Raw genomic sequence first — 21947 nt, 5'->3', positions numbered from 1 at the left:
ACTTCCCTCTTTGTAATGTTCTTTCGCTTTTCTTTTTCTTTTGATGGAACACTCACTGCTTACTTCTCCCCAACATGGTACTGTACATACCAACCAATGGCATGTGTTGTGATAGAGAAAGATACTTAAGCACTACGTTGCATTATAATGTTTTGAAGAGTGAAATTAATAGTCAATCATAGAAACACAAAATATTAGATATTATATGTATTTAAGGTGTAATATAAAGATTGTGTTTAGACGGGTTTGAAGGAATCATGTTCTCCTTGTACTCAATTATGAGAGTTTGTTTGATACGATCGATCATACGAAGACATCAATCAACTTCATCTTATTTAACCACTAGCTTATTTAATGCCTTAAAATGAAACAAATTTCTTTCTTTCTTTTATTGGGATGGGATGTATTACGTATTTAATTTAGAATCACATATTTGGCTCATTTCAAATGGAAATTATATGATCACAAAAAACATGGAAGATTTATTTTAGATAAAAAAAAAAATTAAGAAATTACAATAATTGGTTGTTGAAAAACAGGCATTATACTGTAAACACGTGATTTAAATGAGGTTGATTTTTAGGAAAATGGTTGGCGTACATGTCATGTGGGTGTATACAACGTAAATTAAATAGAAAAACACAGTGATGTAATATATGTGATATGTTGATGATGTGATAAGAAGAGATATATGGATAAAATAAGAGAATGTGTGTAAAATATCAATGTCCTAATTTTCACGCGTCAACCAAAATTACACTATAGTACCACTTTAATTTCTTAAATTAATTTTTAAAATATCATGCGATGTGTTTTGATTGAATGCTTGTTTAAATGTATACGACATTAGTCCTATATAAATTCAATAACCAGTTTTTCAATTAATTGTTATCATCACATTCATCCAATGTATTTTTAATATTTTTTTTTTAAACAACTATAAATTCAAGTGAATAAGTGGACTGTCAAAGGTTCGACCTCCGACCTTTATATATTACAATGACACATAGACTCTACAAACATAATTTATGTGATATTTGGTTATAAATGCTGAAAAATATGGGCATATAAAGTTAGAAATACATGGTAGATTATATCAAATAGAATCTACCATGTATTTCTAACTTTATATGCCCATATATTAAAAGAATCTACCATGCATTTCTAACTTTATATGCCCATATTTTTCAGCATTTATAATCAAATATCATATAAATTATGTTTGTAGAGTCTAATATGCGGGTTCAGTTGATCATTCTTCTTAGGGTTGATAAAAAAAACCGATATACTTAGTTACTAACTAAAATGTTATTTTTTTTATTATGTAATTATTTTTTGTGATGACTAAAATGTTTTATTATATAATATATGATTTTCAATTCATCTTGACCAATACAATGTAGGGTAGGCTAGTCTTGATAAAAAAAAAAAAAAAAAATGATCTCCAATGGAAAAACCATCACAACCATGTTGACACCATTATCTTAAATAGACAAACAATTTCTAAAATATATTATGAAAGAAATAAAAAACAAATTTGGGAGGACATAGTCTAAACTCAGGGAAAAGAAATGAAACATTAAGACAACGAAAAAAAGGTAACACATATTTCTCAATGAAATATTATATTGATAATATTTTGAATTTGATTATTGGGAAATGAATTCAAAAGTCCTACTCTCCAGTCTTATTTAGTAGTTAAGTCTTATCTAGAGTTATATGTAAGTAAAACATATTCAAGATGGTAGATGCACCTCCTGAACAGGGCTTTTCTGTTGATGTTTAGCATAAACAAGTTTTGCTAAAGGTGTTATTGTTTACTTGAAGATTTTTTCGCAATAGGCTTCCGATCAAAGATAATCTAGTTTGGCGACAAATTCTCCACATGGGTGACAACATGTGTGTGGGTGGGTGCGGCTCTTCAAAGACCGCGGACCACCTCCTATTCAGCTGCGACACTTTTGGAAGCGTGTGGTTCGCGGTTTTGCAGTGGCTTCATTTATCCTTTGTCGCTCTAGTTTTGGGAGTAGGAATCACTTTCTTCAGTTCGGCCAAATGGTTGGGTTACCGCGTTCCTCATACAATTCTTTCGTATAATCTGGTTGGCTTGTGTCTGGATTATTTGGAAGAAAAGGAACAACCGAGTGTTTCATCAGATGGTTGCAGCTCCTCAAAATTTAGCAGAGAAGCTTAAATTGTTATCTTTCCAGTGGCTAAAGGCAAACATGTTTAGTTTGTTTTTAGCTATAATGACTAGTGGCAGCACCCTTTGTCTTGTATGTGTGTCGGGTTGTAATCATCTTGTTTTTCTATTTCCTTACTTCGTTGCTTGTTATTTATGCATTAGTGACTAAACTTTATATTCTTTTTTTGTGATTCTCTTTTGCATGTGTTGTGCGAGATAAATCACTGATGGTGATATAAATTTCATTTTGGTAGATCTAAATAACTTTATGCCACCAAATAATCGACTTTTTATTTGTTCTTATGTGGAGAATAAAATAAACTTTCTTATCGTTATAGTGAGTAGCTAAAAGCAGCCAAATAATTGAAGTTGTTTGGATGGTTCGATCGGTTCACTTCTTTTTATGCTGTTTATATGTGGAAGAAATTTCTTCCTTTTTGTTTTTTGACAAATGAAGTGAGACAGCTCCATGAAACATTTTGTGGAACAATGAGGTGGTGGGATATATGGGATAAGATAAAAGGCCTTGTTGCCTAACATTTACAAAATTCTTCAAACATATTATATATATCTCCTAAATTAAATAAAAAAAACTTATGTGATCGAACATATATAATCCACTTATTTGAAAAATTCATGTTTTTAAGTGAAATAACTATTACAAAAACTAGCCTAGGCAGTGATGAAAAACCATAGCCTCAATTAAACTTTACGCAACAGTTTTCAGACAAATATTCTAAGACTATGGAATATACAGTAAATATAATTATGTACAGTATATGCCTACAATGTGACGAATTAATTCTTGAATTCCGACTCAAAGAGATAGATTTCATATTTAGTGACAATATTTCGAATATGATTAACTCTGATGGAAGAAAAATATGGAAAACCCAACAATTTTTGTGTATGATTTTATACTAGAGTCAAGAAAATTGGGATATGTGTTGGTTCTCCTACTTTCAAAAATTTTGAATATAAGAAAATATATTCACATTATTATTTATATAATATTAAATTGTGATTCTTTTGAAATAAATTTATATTAATATAACTATATATGTTAGATTTTAATACATTTTTGCCCTTTATTTATGTGTTTTCTGGATTAGAGTAATTTGCACGGTATCTTTCATGAAATAATTCAACGTTCCATAGTTTCTTGAAGATTTTTATGTTCTCCAATTTTAATTTCATGTTCTGCCTTTTCATTTATTTATTTATTTATTTATCGTAAAGACAATAATTAAGATGAATTCCGGGATGTTTAGTTGTTTATTGAAGGTGACATATTGTTCTGCCTGTTCTACTGTTTCTTTTTCTCTCATTCCTTTTATATGACTTTTTGTTATTTTTTTTGAAGGAAAAAAAATAAATAAATAAATAAATGCAGAGAAAACGATATTTTTCAGTTGCTTTTACCTCCATTTATATATTCTTTTAAGTTTGGGATTTAAGTAACAAAATTTAGATTAAAATAAGAATGCTAACGAGTGTCCTCGAGACATTGATTAAAGTCTTTTACATTAAAAAATAATATAAAAAATGCAATTTAGTTAAAAGAATACTATATATGACAAATTGGGTATATGTCGTTGGCTCAATTGGGTAGAATGAAGACCTTGGATCCTCCTTGACATAAAGTTCAAATCTTTGACAAAAAAAAAAAGATTGATTATTTTTTATCAACCTTGTTTTATGTTTTATTATTTTTATACGACGAGGAGGAATCATGAAACCCTATAGTGATATTAAAGCCACTATAAAATTTGTTTTAGATCTTTAAATATGACCCTCGAACTTTGGTTTCACACGGTACGAAAGTTTAATCTCAAATACTAGTTTCAACCTTTGTTGTTGTAGTTAGTTAAAAAATCTAATTATAGAGGTTGAAACCATTTAGTTAGTTTTGTAGTGTCTTTATTTATTTTCAATGTCAATTAATGTTACACATTTTTTTTTTTTTGAAGGAAAAAGTAGTAATTAATGCTACACATAATAATATCAAAAAAACGATTCATATATATAAGAAAATTAAAAAAAAAAATCACATGTTTTCTTTTTTACTCAACTAGTTTCATGCTTGACAAAAATATCTTAAGTTTTACTCAACTAGTTGTCCTTATAACTAATGTCATGAAGGTTAAATTGGTCTTTTGAGTTTGATAAAAATATCATGTTAGTCTTAAGTTTTTTAAGAAATCTATTTGAAACTCTTGACCAAAAAAATAAAAAAGAATCTATTTAAAACTTAAAAATTTTAAAAACTTCAAATAAATGTATTAAATTAACAACTTAATTAAATACCCTATTTTGAAACTTAAAAAAACTTAAAAGATATATTAAAAACTTAAAAAATTTAAAACACTTATTTAAAACTTAACAAACTTAAAGGGTATTTTTGTCAAAAAATTTAAAGGATAAAAAGGTATTTTGCCTAATTATAATGGTTTCATTTCTTCCCACGTGTCTAAAATTCAATAGTCAATTTTTCAGTCAGTTGTGGGAGTTTTATATTTAATTTAATCCTTATCAATCAACTTCGTTTACTATGATTATGATTACGAAGTTTGGCTTGAATTGACTAAATTGAGGCTTTGCTGCTGAAGTAGTTGTTATGTTAAAGATTAGAGCTACGAAGTTTCTCACTCTAGCGTGTAGGAAGGGTGAAGAAAATGTCTTTGTCCAAGCCTATTCAACCCATTCTAATATGCATGTGTGTGTGATGCTAAAGTTTGATGCTTTTTCTCAACTTTATAGGCTTTTAACAAATTATATATTTACTGTTAAAACAAATTACATTCCCAAAAAAAAAAAAATTAAATTTATTTCCTTGATGTCAATTATGATATGCTTTTTATTACCAGCTAGAATTAACATAATTAACAATCCTTCATTATAATTAACATCATTAGATAGATGCAAGACAACTTATCTAGGAGATTAATAAGACAACTTATCAATTCTTGTAAAATAAAATAATAGAGAGATTGGTTTTGTCTAATGTGCACGAGTGAAATAGTCTTGCATCCTACACAAATCTATCATTAAATCAATAAGATATATCATATCACATTTGATAATATTTATTGATCCAAATCCAATAGTAAAAACAAGCTTTATGTATGGTTTTCTCAAAAAAGATTTGTTCCCTTGTGGACAATAAAATTAGTCAAAAAAGATGTATATGATTTTAGAATTTTTATCTAAAAATAGTAACTAATAATTAACTCAAATAATTAAGATTTACCAAAACAACTTTTACTACTTGTCTATTTTTTCAAGAAAGGGGAGGGGATAGATTTTATCTTTGGGTTGTGCTTGTTCGACAAGATAACTAAAAGATTTTAATGGAGGGAAAGTGTAGATTTACCTTTTTTCACCGTTTTAATGTCTAAATGCCACATTTAATAAAATGATATTTAAGTCTAAATTTTAAACAAATATTAACTTAACTCTTTAGGAAGGGAGAGTAAAAAAAAAAACTCATTAGGAAGGGAGCTAAAATTGGCTCTGTGAGAAAAATTTTTTTTGTCCTTGCACTCCTTCCACCACCAAAGAGCGGAGATTGGAACGCCTCTAGAGGCTCTATATTGTGGTCTACAACATTACCCATGAGAGCCTTGTTGTAGTCTTCAATGGAGTCATGGTCACAAAAACGATTTTTTAGTTGTTCTAGTTGATGAATAAATGAAATTTAACTTTTTATATATTGAGTATAGGTTCGGGATTCGAATCCTATCGACAAGGGAGAGACTACTAACATAACAACAAACATATTATTATTTGTCATTGAAAAAAAGGTCGAGAATGAATTTTTCGCCACCCCTTCCTCACATCTCCTCATTGACCTTAATTCAAAATGTCAAAATGTGTACAAATAAAAAATCAAAATGTGTAGGTGAAACAACACAATCAATGTAACAACTATGTGAAAATGGGAATGAAATGTGAATGGTGAATGATATATAGCAGATAAGTAGAAGCAGACATACCACAAATGATTTTGTTGATAGATTAGCATAATAAGGCACATTTGGTCACGAGGGTGTTATTTTGTTTTGCCCCTGACGACACGGAATTTGATTTGCCAAAATGGTTCCTCTCACTAAAAAACGATTTTGGTGTAACAAACATTTCACAAGATTGAGTAGAACAGTACCAGTCATTCTACCAAAAAAAAAAAAAAGAACAGTACCAGTCAAATGCAAATAAGCAATTTTTTAAAATTAATGATATAAAATTAACCATCAATTTAAGAGGATCTAACCGACTCTCCAGTCAGAGGAGAGAATCCCCTCCTAGGAGAAGGTAAAACTTCTTTATGGATCAAGTTGGTGATTTATTGCTTGTAAAAAAATGATGATTTATTCAATCAAGATATATCGTGAATACAACTATCAAATACTTACGAGTTTAAGCATATATCAGGGTGTTAGGGTTTATGGCAATCTATTATGTGACAATTAATTGGACATAAAATGCAACGATTCAAGTGGTAAATGAATTTAAATTCTTTAAACAAGTGGTTAAAAATTTGATCCCTAACTCTTCCATATTGAAAATTTTGAATTAGTTAATAGTAATATTTTATATGAATTGATTAAAAAAACTCCAATTTTTTGACATTGGGAGATGATTAGCCCAATAGTGAGGACATTATGAGTGAACCTCTATAAACAAAAGGCTCCACCAAACTGCAAACCCCCCTTCCTTCGATTAGAATTTTTTTTTTTTTAAGGTGAATAAGTTGAATGTCCAGAGTTCGAAAGCTGATCCTTGAATATAACAATGCATGTCTCTGTCAATTGAGTTGTGCTTACGGGGGCACTTCCAAATAAATTTTAATCCACTCTTTTTAAAGAAAATTGCATCAAATAAATATTCATTCACACATAATATATTTAAGTTTGAGGACTAGAAGCCCAAATACTCATCTCCAACACCACCCTTCTCTCGGGTCAACAAGATGATGGATGAAGTATCTTTTACTTTACACATGAAGGCAGTTGAGGAGTTATTTATATATGTATACTGCGTAGACCAAAAATTTCCAGAATAAGGTGCCCAAATTGAGGTTGAATGCACATGTTTGAACCATTGTTTGACGCTAAAGGAGTACTGTAATTTCTAAGTAATTAAGAAAAAGAAATACATATCTTTTAATCCATTGTTTGAGATATTTTTAAATGAGTGAACATTTTAGTTGGTGAGAAAATTCTTAAGACCCGATTTAGTCCTTTAAACAATTTTAAGAGTGAAGGTGGTCAACTTTAGAATCAATAAATGTATCTAAAGCCCTATTACAAATAAAATAAAATAAAAAAAGTAGAGGTTTTGTTAGATTATTTTTTGAATATGTAAATCACTATTAAGAAATTGTATTTTAGAGGGAATAACAAACATCAATTCTATACAAGATTGGAGACGAATTTGATGGTGCCTCCGTTTATTTTAAGAAAGGAAGATGATTTTGACCCATCTATACAACTTCAATTATTTGTCTTCTTATTAAATAAAGATGTAGTAGTTAGAAGAATATATTGTTGAGTCAAAAAAGAAGAAAATATTGTAGTTATTATGAGTGTGGTTTCCATGCAATAAGTATATGATCTGTTTTAGTACGTAGTAGGTAAAACCAATACCATATTTTTGGGTTTTAAATGGCTTAACTTGGAGTCAATCATCACACCAATTTTTTGACTTCAAACTTAATTAGTGGCAACTAGTAGTAGTGTTAGTGTAGAACTCAAACCTAATATCCTAAAAAGCTAAAAAGATAAAAACAAAATAAAAAATATAACCGTAGGTAGGTACAACACATTACATTACATTACATAAGCGTTCAACTTTAACCATTTAACACTCCACTCGCGCTTATTTCCTCTTTTTCTTTCATCAACTTCTTCTTCTTCTTCCTTACGTTAATTCTTCTTTAAGTAACCCTCACTCTACAAGAAAACAAAACACTTTCTTCATACTCTTTTTCATGTCAAACACAAACACAAACATGGTTCTTTTTCTTCTCTTTCTAGTAACACTCTTAACCATTCCAACCCCATCAATCTCTGATACAAACTCTTTCATCTTTGGTGGTTGTTCTCGTTTCAAATACTCACCAGGTTCCTCCTACGAGAACAGTGTGAACTCAATCCTCACTTCCTTAGTCAACTCAGCAGCCTTTTCAAACTACAACAATTTCACAGTTCCCGGCTCCACGGAGTCGGAAACCATCTACGGCCTTTCCCAGTGCCGTGGTGACCTTAACAATGATCAATGTTCACGTTGCGTGGGGCGTGCGGTGAGTCAACTAGGGACACTCTGTTTCGCTACCTACGGTGGCGCGTTGCAGCTCGAAGGTTGTTTTGTGAAATACGATAATCTAACGTTTTTTGGGGTACAAGACAAGACAGAAGTGGTGAAGAAATGTGGACCGTCGATTGGGTTGACTTCTGATGCGTTTACTAGAAGGGATGCTGTGCTGGCTTATTTACAGTCGTCCGATGGGGGGGGTTATAAAAATTTTAGGACAAGTTCGGCTGAGGATTTTCAAGGTGTGGCGCAGTGTACGGGGGATTTGAGTTATAGTAAGTGTCAGGATTGTGTTTCTGAGGCAATCCAACGGTTGAAAACGGAGTGTGGTGATTCTACTTGGGGCGATATGTATTTGGCTAAATGCTACGTGCGTTATTCCGAAGGTGGTGTTCACTCGCGTGGTAGTAATAACGGTATGTTAAGTTGTTATGTTTTATTTTTTAAAATTTGATCAGAGTTTAATCAATAAGTGTTCTATTAAAAACTTGAATTCATGCTGAAAATTGATTTCGTACATGTTTGAATTGATGCCTAAATTTAAAATTGTCAAAATCAATGTCATCTACTAATCTAATGTGATTTTGACAAAAACACTAAATGTTGATCTAAACGTAAACTAGAGTGACATATACTTTTTTTTTTTTTTTTTTAAAGAAGAGTGAGTGACATATACTTAAATTTCTCCTCATTTTGCTTGTATGATGTTTGATAATTTCATTTATTCATATATATTTGTTTATTCTCTTTTGAATAAGGCTTAATAGTAATTTTAACCCCCTAATTTTCTCAAAGTTGCGATTTTGACCCCCTAAGAAAAAACTTTAAAACTGCCTTTTAAGTTTTGCATTTGTGGTAGTTTTGGCCCCCAATGCCAATTTTGACTCGACCTACGCTGATGTGGCACCCTAGGTGTCACATGTTATTTTTTATTTTTTACCATAAATTGGCCTGAAGGCCAAAACTACTACAGTTGCAAAACTTAGGGGGTGATTTTGTAGTTTTTTTTAGGGGTCAAAATTGTAACTTCATAAAAGTTAGGGAAAAAAAACTGTTATTAATCCTTTGAATAATTCAGTGAGAATTGTCTTTGCTTTGTTTTGAATTTTGCTTACACTTCCCATGTGGAGTCGGTATGGAGGTGGTGTGGAAAAGTAGAATTGGTCTATCAGTTATTTTTACCACCCATTAAACTGGTCTAACAATTTAATTAGGGGTAAACTCAAATTACTGTAATTAGTTGTGTACTTCTACTTCTTTTTACGATTTTTTTGTTGTTGGTAAATACTTTGTTGGGTGTTTTCATTAGTATTTGGATGAAGCTACTTGTGCTTTTTGGTATTTTCTTTTCATGGGAAATTTCCAATACATATAGCTTTTGTAACTAGGTGCTACATGAGCAGCATTAGAATGGACCATTATCCGTATTAAGTTTTAACATATATATGTATATGATCTATGATGGATTTCTTTTCATTAATTTAACACATATCATTTTTTCTTTTAATTCACATAAGCTGATTAATTTATCCAAAATTCATTCATTTATAGTATTTGTTTTTCTAAAAGGGCTTGTATCTGAATTTTCAATTGCGCTTCCACCATGCCTTTTGTATTCTTTAATCTCTACTTGTAAAAGTTTTTTTTTATTTTTGCTCAGCAAACGAGGGGAATAAAAGATTATGCCAAATAAAAAAAAAGAAAATGATTTTAAATTAGCTTTGTGGAAAGGCAAATGATAAAGTTTTTTCCAGTAACATGTGTTTGCAAATGAATGCGCCGCTTTGAATTAATGAAGAAACATATGTGTCCAAAGAACAATAACAATCCATGAAATGATACCTAGTATTTATCATTTCTCCTAATAATGTCTGAAAAGCAGAATAAAATAAATGCGTTGATTGAGATAGCAATTGCATCCCAGGCTCAATAATTTTGAAATAGTTACTTCTAAATTTTGACTAGATAACATGAATTCTCAAAACATTACATGTGAAAAGTGCATTATAAATTGCACATAGAGTATGAAAAATCACCACAGGTCCACAAATTTCATTTAATGTTATACTGCAACAATTCTTAATAATTATCTTGAAATGTTGTTTAATTTTGGTATTGAATTTGAACAACGTAGATGATGAGAATCACAATGATGATGAGATTGAGAAGACACTAGCCATACTAATTGGACTCATTGCTGGTGTTGGTCTAATAATCGTTTTTCTTTCCTTCTTGTCCAAGCTTTGTGAAAAGCAGAGAGGTATGGTTTTGTTTTGTTGCACACATTTATCTCTTCTAATCTAATTTTAATTTAAACATTTATAATGTTCTCTTTTTGAACAATGTTATGCAGGTGGTAAATAAAGAATGTTACGTGGATAGTAATAGGATTGAACATTTGTCCCTGCTTTTCTCTGGTAAATTAATTATTTGTGTTTTGGTGGTCCATATTTCCCTTTTTTTGTATTGAATACTTTGTAAGTTTCCAGCACAATTCCCTTCTATAAAGATTGCCGGTGAAGGTATATATAGATAGAAAGATCTTGTGGAAAAAGTAGTTCTTTACAGAATGAGTTACAATAAGGTGAAAAGACTCATATTCCACTTTCTTTATTTACTTTGTCCACCAATGTGTATAAATAGTGAACATTTAAGTGAAAAATGCATCATCCTATGTTATAGCCTTTAATAATGTGTATTGATTAGTGTCTTCTTTACAACTACTACTATATATATTAGAACATGATGAATAACTTTACTTACCATTCAAAGAGTTTGATTAAGATAAGTTTGATCACATTTTTGTCAAATATTTTTTTAAGAAGCTAAATTAGTCCATTCAAATTGACACCGAAGAAGATCAACATAAGTGGGTTACATTTTTGTCAAATATAAGTCCCATTTATGTTTTTTTTGTCAAAATAATAATAATAATACTAAACACCAAATTATAACCAGCAATAATTAAGTATAATCATCACTCTATTATTATATAAGAAGAAAAAGGATCAAAATGTCATTAGTTAAAGAGAAAGGATGAATTTGATGTTAGTATAAAGTATCAATAATTTTAGGACCATGGCCTTTTTATTTAGTAAACAGTGTCCATGAAATCCCTCGAGAATCTTCTCTGTTTCCATCTTTACGTCATCAATTGCTTTTTTGGGTCGCTTTTAGTATAAGGACTCTGTTTTTTCCAAGTCTATCCAATCTTTGGCACCACTTAACATCACTACTTTATTATACCTTTTACTTAACCTCATTATGAAAACCTAAACTCTTGGTCTCTCTTTTCTTAAACATAATATTGGAACATACTATACAACCATAATGTGATGATTATAAATTCATGTTTGTTCATCATTCATTGTATTTCATTGCATTAACAAATTCCTAAGGAAGTAGATATGATATGATGAGATTACACAAAGAACTATATAAAATTAAAGACAAATGTAAGCAGGGCCATAAAAAATGAAATAGATGGGATGATATAATTGAATTGTGTAGCAAGACTGAATATTAAGACCAAATGGAATCAATGAACTTGTTATCATCTTCTATTCCGGATTAGGTTAAAGTATAATATTTTATGATCCATTACTATATGATTAAGATTAGACGAAGATCCGTAATCATGTTAAGAATCTCTCTTCATTTTTTTTATTACTCAATCTACTAAATCCTATCTATAAAAGGATATCGCACAAGTGAAAGATACACACATTCTATTTTAAAATGCCTCTTACCATTTCATTCAATGAAGGACATAAACACTAAAATGTTTGCAGGTATAACACCCTTAACGCCGAGTTTAAATGTTGCCGTCATACTTCATTAACATTTTACTTAACCTCTTATCACTGTATTTATCTATTGAGTATACTGCATATTTTGATAATTGTTAATTTTGCAGAATAGTACTTTTCAAAAAATAAAAAGAAAACAAACTATACAATTTTTTTTAATGATTTAAAATATAAAATAAACACCGCTATGGTCCAAATAGCATTGTCAAAATTGGACTTAACCTTTCATTGATCCTATTTGGTTAGTTGTAACACCGTGAACCCCTTACATCATAAGCTATGGCCTCCGGGGTCACGGATATGAGACTGGGAATGAGCTGCTTGACCATTTAACTAGTTTTGGGAGAAAAACTAAATTAGGGCAAAGTCATATGGAAAAGCTTTCAACCACCACACTACTTGTTCACACTGTGGGGCGTTTGATACAACTGTACAAGTTCAACTTTTTATATATTTTTTTAGGGGAACTTTTTATAAAATAAAAAAAAATATAGTTTAAAATTGTAAAATTAAGGGTTAAATATGTTTTTTGTCCTTATAAAATTGGAAACTTCTAAGTTTAGTCTTTACTTAATTTTAATAAGTTTTTTAGTCCTTACAAAAGAAAATTACTTCTAATTTTACTCCCTGTTACAACAAAGTTTGTTTAATTATCCTTAAACTCTTAAATTTTTAAACGATTTTTTCGAGACAAGTTTAGAACACTATGAAAGGTTCATTTGCTAAAATTTAGAATTTTTTAACATGAAAAGAATTAAATATGAGTTTTTTAAAACGCCAAAAATTAAAGATAAAATCAACAAAATCTGGACTTAGAAATCAAATTTTGCAACAATTTTTTGCAGAGGAACTTTTAGTAATGTTCTTAACACGTCTGCAAAAAATTGTTCAAAAACTCAAGAGTTTAAACATAAATTAAACAAATTTAAATTGAGGAGGGACTAATACTGAGTGCGGAAATTTTTATTAAGGACTAAAAGAACTAATAAAATTAAGTAAAGACTAAATTTAAAAGGTCCCAATTTTATAGGGATCAAAAACATATTTAACTCTAAAATTAATAATAGTATATTATAAATAAATAAAGAGAAGTAAATGATTAACCATAGTTAGTTGTATTATATTTTGATGGAAATAACAGTTTTCCATCCTTATAATACAAAAATATAAATGTCAAAACCCATGCATACATTTTATTTATGAAAATAAATAATATTCAGAAAGCCGGGTAGAACCACGATGTATATAGCAAACTCTTACTTAAAAATTTAACATTGCTTTATTTTTAAAGTTAGATTTAAACCATGAAACATTGTTTAAGCTAGAAAAAAATTGTTAACATCTCATTCAAGTGTATTTGGATGCTTAATTTTCTCTTTAAACTATAGACATTATAAAAAGAATATTAAACTCAATTCAATCTGATTGAAGTATTCTATGTTTATTTATTTCTTTTATTTTCTTTGGAAAATCATATGTATTCTAAAGTATAACTTAATACTCCAAAGTCTCGCCTTTAAAAAAATTCTTAAAACTCTCTTCCAATTAGACCGGTACATAAAAAAATCTCAAATTAAAGTTATAGTTCATAAATGCCCTTTAATTAAATTTTAGAGCGTGAAAGTCGTATATAAACTACTTTTGACATTGATTTCAAGCGAATAATATTTGTGATAATATTGAAATTTAATAGTATAAATTAAATTAAACAAATATTTTCTTTACCATGTTATTGATCCATTATCTATAAGATTCACATTTACAAGAAAATTCAAAATAAGAATTGGATTCAAGAACTTAAAACACAAAAAGAAAATAAAAACAAAACATAAACCTTATTAGAAACTGTAACTTGTGAAATAATAAATAAATTGCATAATAATTACTTTGGTGTACGCTTCTAACTGAAAATTATTATCTTGGAGGAGCTTTCTTCCACACTAACCCCGCCCTTTCCAGTTTCTTTCACTGCTGTCACTAAAAAGTATAATGAATTAACGACCTGTTTGGTAAAAATAGCGGATAGCTGATAGCTTATAGCTGATAGCTGATGACTGATAGTTTATAGCTGATGACTTATAACTTATAAGCTAATTGAGATGTTTGGTAAAATGAGTTGTTCAACTAGCTGATAAATGTAAAATGACATAAAAGGGTATTATTAATTCATAATATAATTTATATAAATTGATATGTAACCCTAAAATAAAAATTGATATTAAAGTATTAAGGAATTCTTAGTTTAACTTTTTTTTAAAAAAATTTATAAATTTAGAAAAATACTTAGCTACAATGCCTATCTAATATATCTTCTATATTATAACTCAAATTTTATTCACTAAAATTTTATTTGATATTTATTTTTATTTTAGTGTTTATACTTTACCCAACAATTAAACAACAATTGAATGTTATCACAATTCTTAAAAAAAAATTGACAGTTATCCTAATGTATTATTAATAACACAAAAAAAAAAAGTATTATTAACAATAATTGATAGATATAATGAATAATATCTTCTTGATTTTTTTTTACGGGACCTTCATGAAATTTATTTTACTGAATTATTAAATGCATTATCAATCAAGGAATGTATAATAGACATAAAACTTTTTTTTTTTCACAAAAGACTAGAAACAATTTTATACAGTTAAAAACTAGGAAAACAATTTTATACGGTTCAAAAAAAAAATTATACAGTTCAAAACAAGGAAAAAAAAACAAGTGAGGCATATTATCATTTAGAAAGAAAAAAAAAACACACAGCAGGGAGGTATATATATGTCACTGAAATGTGCTAAGGGTAAAGATATTCGTCAAAACAAAATATATAAATGTAACTAACATTAAATAAATTATAAAGGGGTATAAATGAATTTTAGATAAATTAATAAGGATAAAATTGGAATTAAAAGTAAGATGCTATAAGCTATAAGCTCAAACGCTACTTGAAGTAGCTTCTGAAAAATAGCTTATAAGCTCCTGAAATACTCCCTCCGTCCCAAATTGTATGTCGCTTTAGGGAAAAATATTTGTCCCAAATTATATGTCGCTTTACAATACTAATGCAACTTTAATGTTATTTTTCGTATTATAACCTTCACTATTTATTACTCTCTTTTCTTTCAATTCTTTCATTTATCTTTCCCATATTATTTATTAAGGACAATTTTGTAAAACAACTTATAATATCTCTTTTCCACACAATATTAATTGCATTTCTTAATATATGTGAAAGGCCCAAAACGTCATACAATTTGGGACGGAGGGAGTAAGCTATAAGCTCGTTGTAAAAAAGCGTTACCAAACAGAGTTTTTTTTGTCAGACGAGCTTATAAACTATCAGCTATAAGCTATAAGCTTCTTTTTGGATGTTACCAAACAGACCCAACATCAATATTGTAAAAAGTATTTTTAATAATATCAACATCAAACAATAATATCAACTGAATAATTTAAAAGAAAATTTTAAATTGAAAAATACACTTTGTTGATTTTTAAGAAATTGACAACACAATTTCAACTCGGTACGTATTATATGTGTTTTTTAAGATATTGGTTAACATTTCCCTTTAAATATATAATAATCAACAACTCATTGTTAAAGATAGGTGATATTTAATTAATCGTACAAATGAAGGGAATTAAAGCAATCAATATATAGACTATAGTAATAGAAGAGAAAGGTGAAATTGACAAAGAAACTACCAATAGCAGGTGTACTTTAATAATTTTAATTGCTGAATGAGTGAACAACTAGTTTTGGCTCGTTACACCTTTTAGAAAATTGTGTTTTTAAACCAAAAGACGTGTAAAGCAATAGTGTAATATGGCGCTATTAGAAAAGTTAAGATTCTCTATTAGTTTATTCTTTTTCTTGATAGTGGTAGTAGTATCTTGATCTTCTTCAAAATGTGGCATACTTGTATTGTATCAAGAACAGTGTAGGAGGAAGCTTCTTGTCTTCTGAATAATTACTTATTAATAATAATGATACAAGAAATCGGAAGATACGTGCATAGCAGTCTGGGATCATGTTAGATAAATCACTCTTCAAAGGGGTAAATAGTTGATGGTTAAAAGAGGAAGCTTCCTCACTTAACATCAATAGTACGAATTCAATGACAATCACCATGGTCCTTAGAAAAATTAGAAAATTACTTATGGAGTACTTAATTAAAAACAGAGGTTGTAATTCTCTTCAAGGAACTAAATTGGTTATGGATATGCTATTAATCAATTGGTTAATGCTCATTGATCTAGTTTGATGTTGTGTAGATTGAAGGCTGTTATATTTATCAATCTGAAATTCTTTGGCAAAAATAGATCACCTTCTTGATTATTTATTTTTTCATTAGAAACCTTTCGTTCAATTGTTGATTTAGTTACATAACTTTGGACATAGTTGTGCCTGATATATGCGATAGAGAGCTTCATTTGATATTCTATTATTTTTCTGACTCCATCAGAGCTTATGATAAAGTCAGAAGTTGTGAACAAACTAAAAAAATACGTGAGTTCCTCACAAACTCCCTCTTGCATGATGCCATGTAGTGTTTCAAAAAATTATCCCTTAAGCCCAACAGTGGCGGATCTTTGATTGAAATTTTATATGGTGACATTTATAATGGATATCAACATTTGAGTAAAGAACAAATTTAAATCTTATCGTAGTGGGAAAATCGCTACCTTTTACCTCACATCTGCAAGTTCGATTCTTCTGATAGCATTTTTCCATTACTAAATTTACAATCCACTAACTTGAAAGAAATAAAAACTATCAAGACGGATCATTGGACCATCCACTCGCAAAACAAACTCTTGTCACTACGTTATTAGAAACAATTGACAATATTTAAAAAATAAAACTTCTAATATATAGATAAAAAAAAAACTCTTGATACAACACACGCTATAAAGAATAAATTTGAAAGGGTGACATGGCTCATAAAATCAAAAGTTGTGTAGAGCTTCTTTTCTCATCACCTCGCATCACATGATTCTTAAAACCTCTCCCATTGAAATTCACCCCTAGTATTTAACCATCCATACACACAAAAAAATATGGTATCGTTTCTCCGTCTGAATTTCTAAATCGGAAGAGTTGTGTTTTTTAAATTATCGGTGGTGTTAATAGTCAGTCACTCTCAATGTTGTGAACAAACTAAAAGTTATGCCTTCAGGGGACAAATTTGAGCCCAATGAATTTAGATCTGCTCGAAGATTTCTTTTTAGGATCCCCAAATATCTTTTGGGCCCCCTAAAGTTCCAAAATTTTCCTTAATAACACCTCTTGTAGATAACTTCTGGATATTCATTTTGAAAAAAAATTACATTTTATACAATCGGAAGATAACTACCGAATGTTCATTTAAAAAATTTCATTTTCTACCTCTGGTAGATAATTGTCGGATGTTCATTTTAAAAATTTGATTTTGTACCTTCGATAGATAACTAACGGATTATTGCCCACTTAGCATATTGTTTTACATAACAAACATACATCATCCATAATTTCTCTCTCATCTTCTCGCATCTCTCCACCAGCTCACTTCCTCCACCATTTTCACTCTGATTACCTAACCGAACCACCAATCTCAACCCACTCACCTCAAGCGAACGCCGAATAATCATCGTCCAATTATCCACCATCATAAAAACCCACTAAACATGCTAATTGATTACAATTGAGTGATGATTGACGCTATTTGTTTTATTTATTATGATGAAAACACAAAAAAAAATTGCTCAAAAATTGCAAGATTTAGAAACATATTTAGGTTGAGTTGCAGAATAGAAAATAACTGCTTAAAAACTACAATTTGGTTAATATATTAAGTATTCCGACACTTATCTATCAGATGTACAAAATTGAAAATTTTAATATGAACATCATATAGTTATTTATCGAATGTAAAAAAGAAATTTTTTAAAATAAACATCCAATAGTTATCTAACATATGTACAAAATAATTTTTTTAAAGTAAACATCCAATAGTTAACTACATGACGTGTTATTAAGAACAATTTTGTAATTTTAGAGGGGCTAAAGAGATATGCAGAGTCAAAAAAAATTTGCTAAGTAATTTATTGGGTTAACTAAAATCTATAATTCATCCCTGTAAACTTAGCTCAGTTGATAGAGATATTGCATATTATATGCAGAACCCAGGATTCGAACTCTTGACCTCTAGTTCACCTCTCAAAATAAAAAGAATAAAAAAATCCATAGTTGAGAGTTGAAACTTGAAACGAGGAAGTGTCACGTGTTCCGCACTTGTCACTCAACCACGCATTCGTTCACCTCTAAAAATACATAACCGAGAGACTATAAATACCAAAAAGCCTCTCATTTGCTTAGTCACAAAGAAAAAATCAAAGAGAGATAAAAAGAAAAAGAAAAAAGCAATAATAATAACTTCCTTATAAATTTCTCACGAAGAAACCAAAGCAACGAGATCTGAATCAATGGCGTTGGAATGGGTTGTGCTAGGTTATGCCGCAGCAGCAGAAGCGATAATGGTGCTTCTTCTCACAATCCCCGGCCTCGACGCTCTTCGCAAGGGACTCGTCGCTGTTACCAAGAATCTTCTCAAACCGTTTCTCTCGGTGGTTCCGTTTTGCCTCTTTCTTCTGATGGACATTTATTGGAAATACGAAACGAGGCCAAGCTGTGAAGGTGATTCTTGCACTCCATCGGAACATCTTCGTCATCAGAAATCGATTATGAAGAGTCAGCGTAACGCGCTTCTCATCGCTGCTGCGCTTCTCTTCTACTGGCTTTTGTACTCCGTTACCAATCTTGTTGTAAGGATTGATCTTCTTAACCAGCGCCTTGAACGCCTCAAGAGGACCGAATGAATTGCAAAATTTCTTTCGAATTTGTGTTTGTTGCAGGTTTTTTGATGTTGTTGTTATCTTAGTAAGTCACAATGAACAATTACTATCCATTTTAATTTCGTTCTTATGTAGATCTATGTTTGAATGATTATGAGACGATTATTCGGTTAATCGTAGTTATGTAATTTCTGCTTTGTTTGAACTTATGCAACTTTTATTGATTGAAAATTAGGGTTCGATTTAGGGATTTCTGATTGTTGCGATGTTTGTGGTTCTTAGGAATGCACACTATACTTAGAGAGGTTAGCTGAAATGCTTGCTTAAGAAGATGATTTAGAGGAATTGTGATTAACTTGTTATTGCTTTCTTTAAAATGTGAATAATAATGTCAGAGAATAGCCATGGTTTTGCTATCTAGATTAGATTAAGATAACTAAACAGGGAGAAACCTAATGTTAGTATGTATATATATATATATATATATATATATATATATTCTTAACAAATCTTAGTTACGGAGTTTGTCTAATTTATGGCACTCATTAGGTATTTCATTATAGATTATATTTTGAGACTAATTTTATAAGAAAATTTCAATTAATAACTAATGAAATATCCTCCCTATGAATGTTTGTTTCATTCAAGTAGTGCTTTTAGTTGTTAACCCTCTCCTAGTTTTTGTGTCATATTCTAGTTATGAGTTAATACTTTCGGCTTCTCTACATTAGCCTTGAAAAGTTCGTCACTTCTAATCGAAGACATGCCATTATGTTGACACATGATAGTGTTTGATACACCAGACTTACCCGCATAATTAGATTGAAATATGTCGACGTGTTAGTGTCTATGCTCGATAACTAGCAAATTTTTGCGTTACTGAGCTGGTTTGATGAGATGATTAGGTTGTCTTGCTTTCATTGTATGGTTATATGCCTTTCTTTTTGTACCAACTTATATTATTATATTCAATGCGTGAGGGGTGAGGCAACCAGAAGAATCCTCAATTGCATTGTGCTGTTGCATGTGATGCTGGGCATTATGTTTAACCTAGGTCCTTGGGTAATTGGCTTGCTAGTATCCTATTATTACACTCTTTTATGCATACACTTTATTCCTTTGAATTTCTGGTCACTCTTGATAGAGTGAAGTGAAGCACACTTATGTGGGCATAATCTTCAACGATGTTTTATGGAATTCGATCAAATATCGAAAGTTCAATAACGCACGACACTTACTGATGTGCATAATTTATGAATGAAAATCAAACGATAAATCCCAAGATAGCATACTGACATCCGTTAAAAGAGTTTGGAGCACAGTTGCCTAATATAGGATTGATACGACGATACGGTGGTTTTCTTAATACAGAAACAAAACACTATTCGGTAGTTATTCATGATGAAATCTTAAGAAGAAGAAAATTAGCAATAAATTAATAGGTTTTTTCTAGATTACCCTCTCATAATATCAACCAATCAAAATGTAATATACATTGGCAACATTAAATGTCATGAGTCAATTTTTTTCTAAAAAAAGAATCAATTATAATCATAAGGTAACTTTTAATTCTTTTAATTTTTATTTAATTATAGACATGATTACATTAGAGATCCTTTATCTTATTTATTTGTTACACTTGGGTCCTTTATCTTTATTTCTTTCCGCTTAGGTCTTTTATCTCTTAAAAAAGCACATATCCATCCTTTTTTTTTTTATTAAAAAAAATACATAATTTTATTTTTGAAAATATTTTTTTATTAAAAATGAAACAAATCCAGAAATATGATGAAGATGTTCATCATCATCTTCATTGAATCAAAAAAATTTCTACACAAATATATCTCCAAATATCATGAATTAATGTTATATTCACCTCAAATCTTCTTTTAAACACAAAAACCAAACCCCTATAGAAAAAGAGATTTAGTTTCATCACAAAAAAAAAAAAAAAAAAATAGTTATATAAATTGTCACGTTGTATATTATTATTATTATTATTTTCTAACTCAATATTCAACCCCGACATAAAAATAACTTCAAAATTGATAGCAGCTTTGCACATCAATTTTATTGTTTGCAAAACAATCTTAACTTTCGTAAAGTCTAACCCATCCGCCAGTGACTAAGCCTCCACCATCCGCCTTGCAACATTTGTGAAATTAAGGTTTTGATTTTTGTGTTTAAAATAAGATTTGAGGTGAATATAACATTAATTCACGATATTTGAAGATATATTTTAGTAGAATTTTTTTTTTATTTAAAGAAGATGATGAACATCTTCATCATATTTTTGGATTTTTTTTTTTCAGTTTTAACAAAAATATATTTTTAAAAATAAAATTATGTATTTTTTAATGAAAAAAAATGCAAAAAAAGATGTATGTGTGCTTTTAAGAGAGATAAAGGACCTAAACGGGAAAAAAATAAAGACAAAGGATCAAAGTGTTACAAATAAATAAGATAAAAGACCCATAATGTAATATTGCCTTAATTATATTTAGGTGTTCAATCTTAATTAATTTACACTACAGGACTGACTTAGAACAATTAAAATTTCACATCAAATTTCTTTCATCTGAATGTCCTTAAATTTATCAGTTATACTCATAAAATTTATTCCTCCCATTTTGATTGTTCAATTTTGTCGTTCCCAACTGCTGCATTTTTCAATTTTCGTAAGAATCGTCATGATTTCAAATATCGTGAGAATTGCCGTTATGAATCCAGTACAACGTTAGATATGATGACTTGATTTTTCTTTTTGATTTGATTTTTCTTGGTTGTGAGGTAGTTAATTATA

General features: G+C 29.6%; 2 protein-coding genes across 2 annotated transcripts; both read left to right on the top strand.

The window, feature by feature from the left end:
- The first annotated feature begins 8034 nt into the window (after positions 1-8034).
- On the top strand, positions 8035-11189 carry LOC11415754 (plasmodesmata-located protein 6). Its single transcript, XM_003630870.4, has 3 exons — positions 8035-8913; positions 10632-10757; positions 10851-11189. The coding sequence occupies exons 1-3, from the start codon at positions 8175-8177 to the stop codon at positions 10859-10861; spliced, it is 876 nt and encodes a 291-aa protein (XP_003630918.2). The 5' UTR covers positions 8035-8174; the 3' UTR covers positions 10862-11189.
- A 7472-nt stretch (positions 11190-18661) lies between these two features.
- LOC11416743 (uncharacterized) lies at positions 18662-19390 on the top strand. The gene has a single exon (XM_003630869.4). The coding sequence runs from the start codon at positions 18776-18778 to the stop codon at positions 19166-19168; it is 393 nt and encodes a 130-aa protein (XP_003630917.1). The 5' UTR covers positions 18662-18775; the 3' UTR covers positions 19169-19390.
- The last annotated feature ends 2557 nt before the right edge of the window (positions 19391-21947 follow it).

This window comes from Medicago truncatula, chromosome 8 (assembly GCF_003473485.1).
Source record: "Medicago truncatula cultivar Jemalong A17 chromosome 8, MtrunA17r5.0-ANR, whole genome shotgun sequence".
In the NCBI taxonomy this organism is placed as follows: Eukaryota; Viridiplantae; Streptophyta; class Magnoliopsida; order Fabales; family Fabaceae; genus Medicago; species Medicago truncatula.
This window is presented reverse-complemented; position numbering and strand designations above follow the sequence as displayed.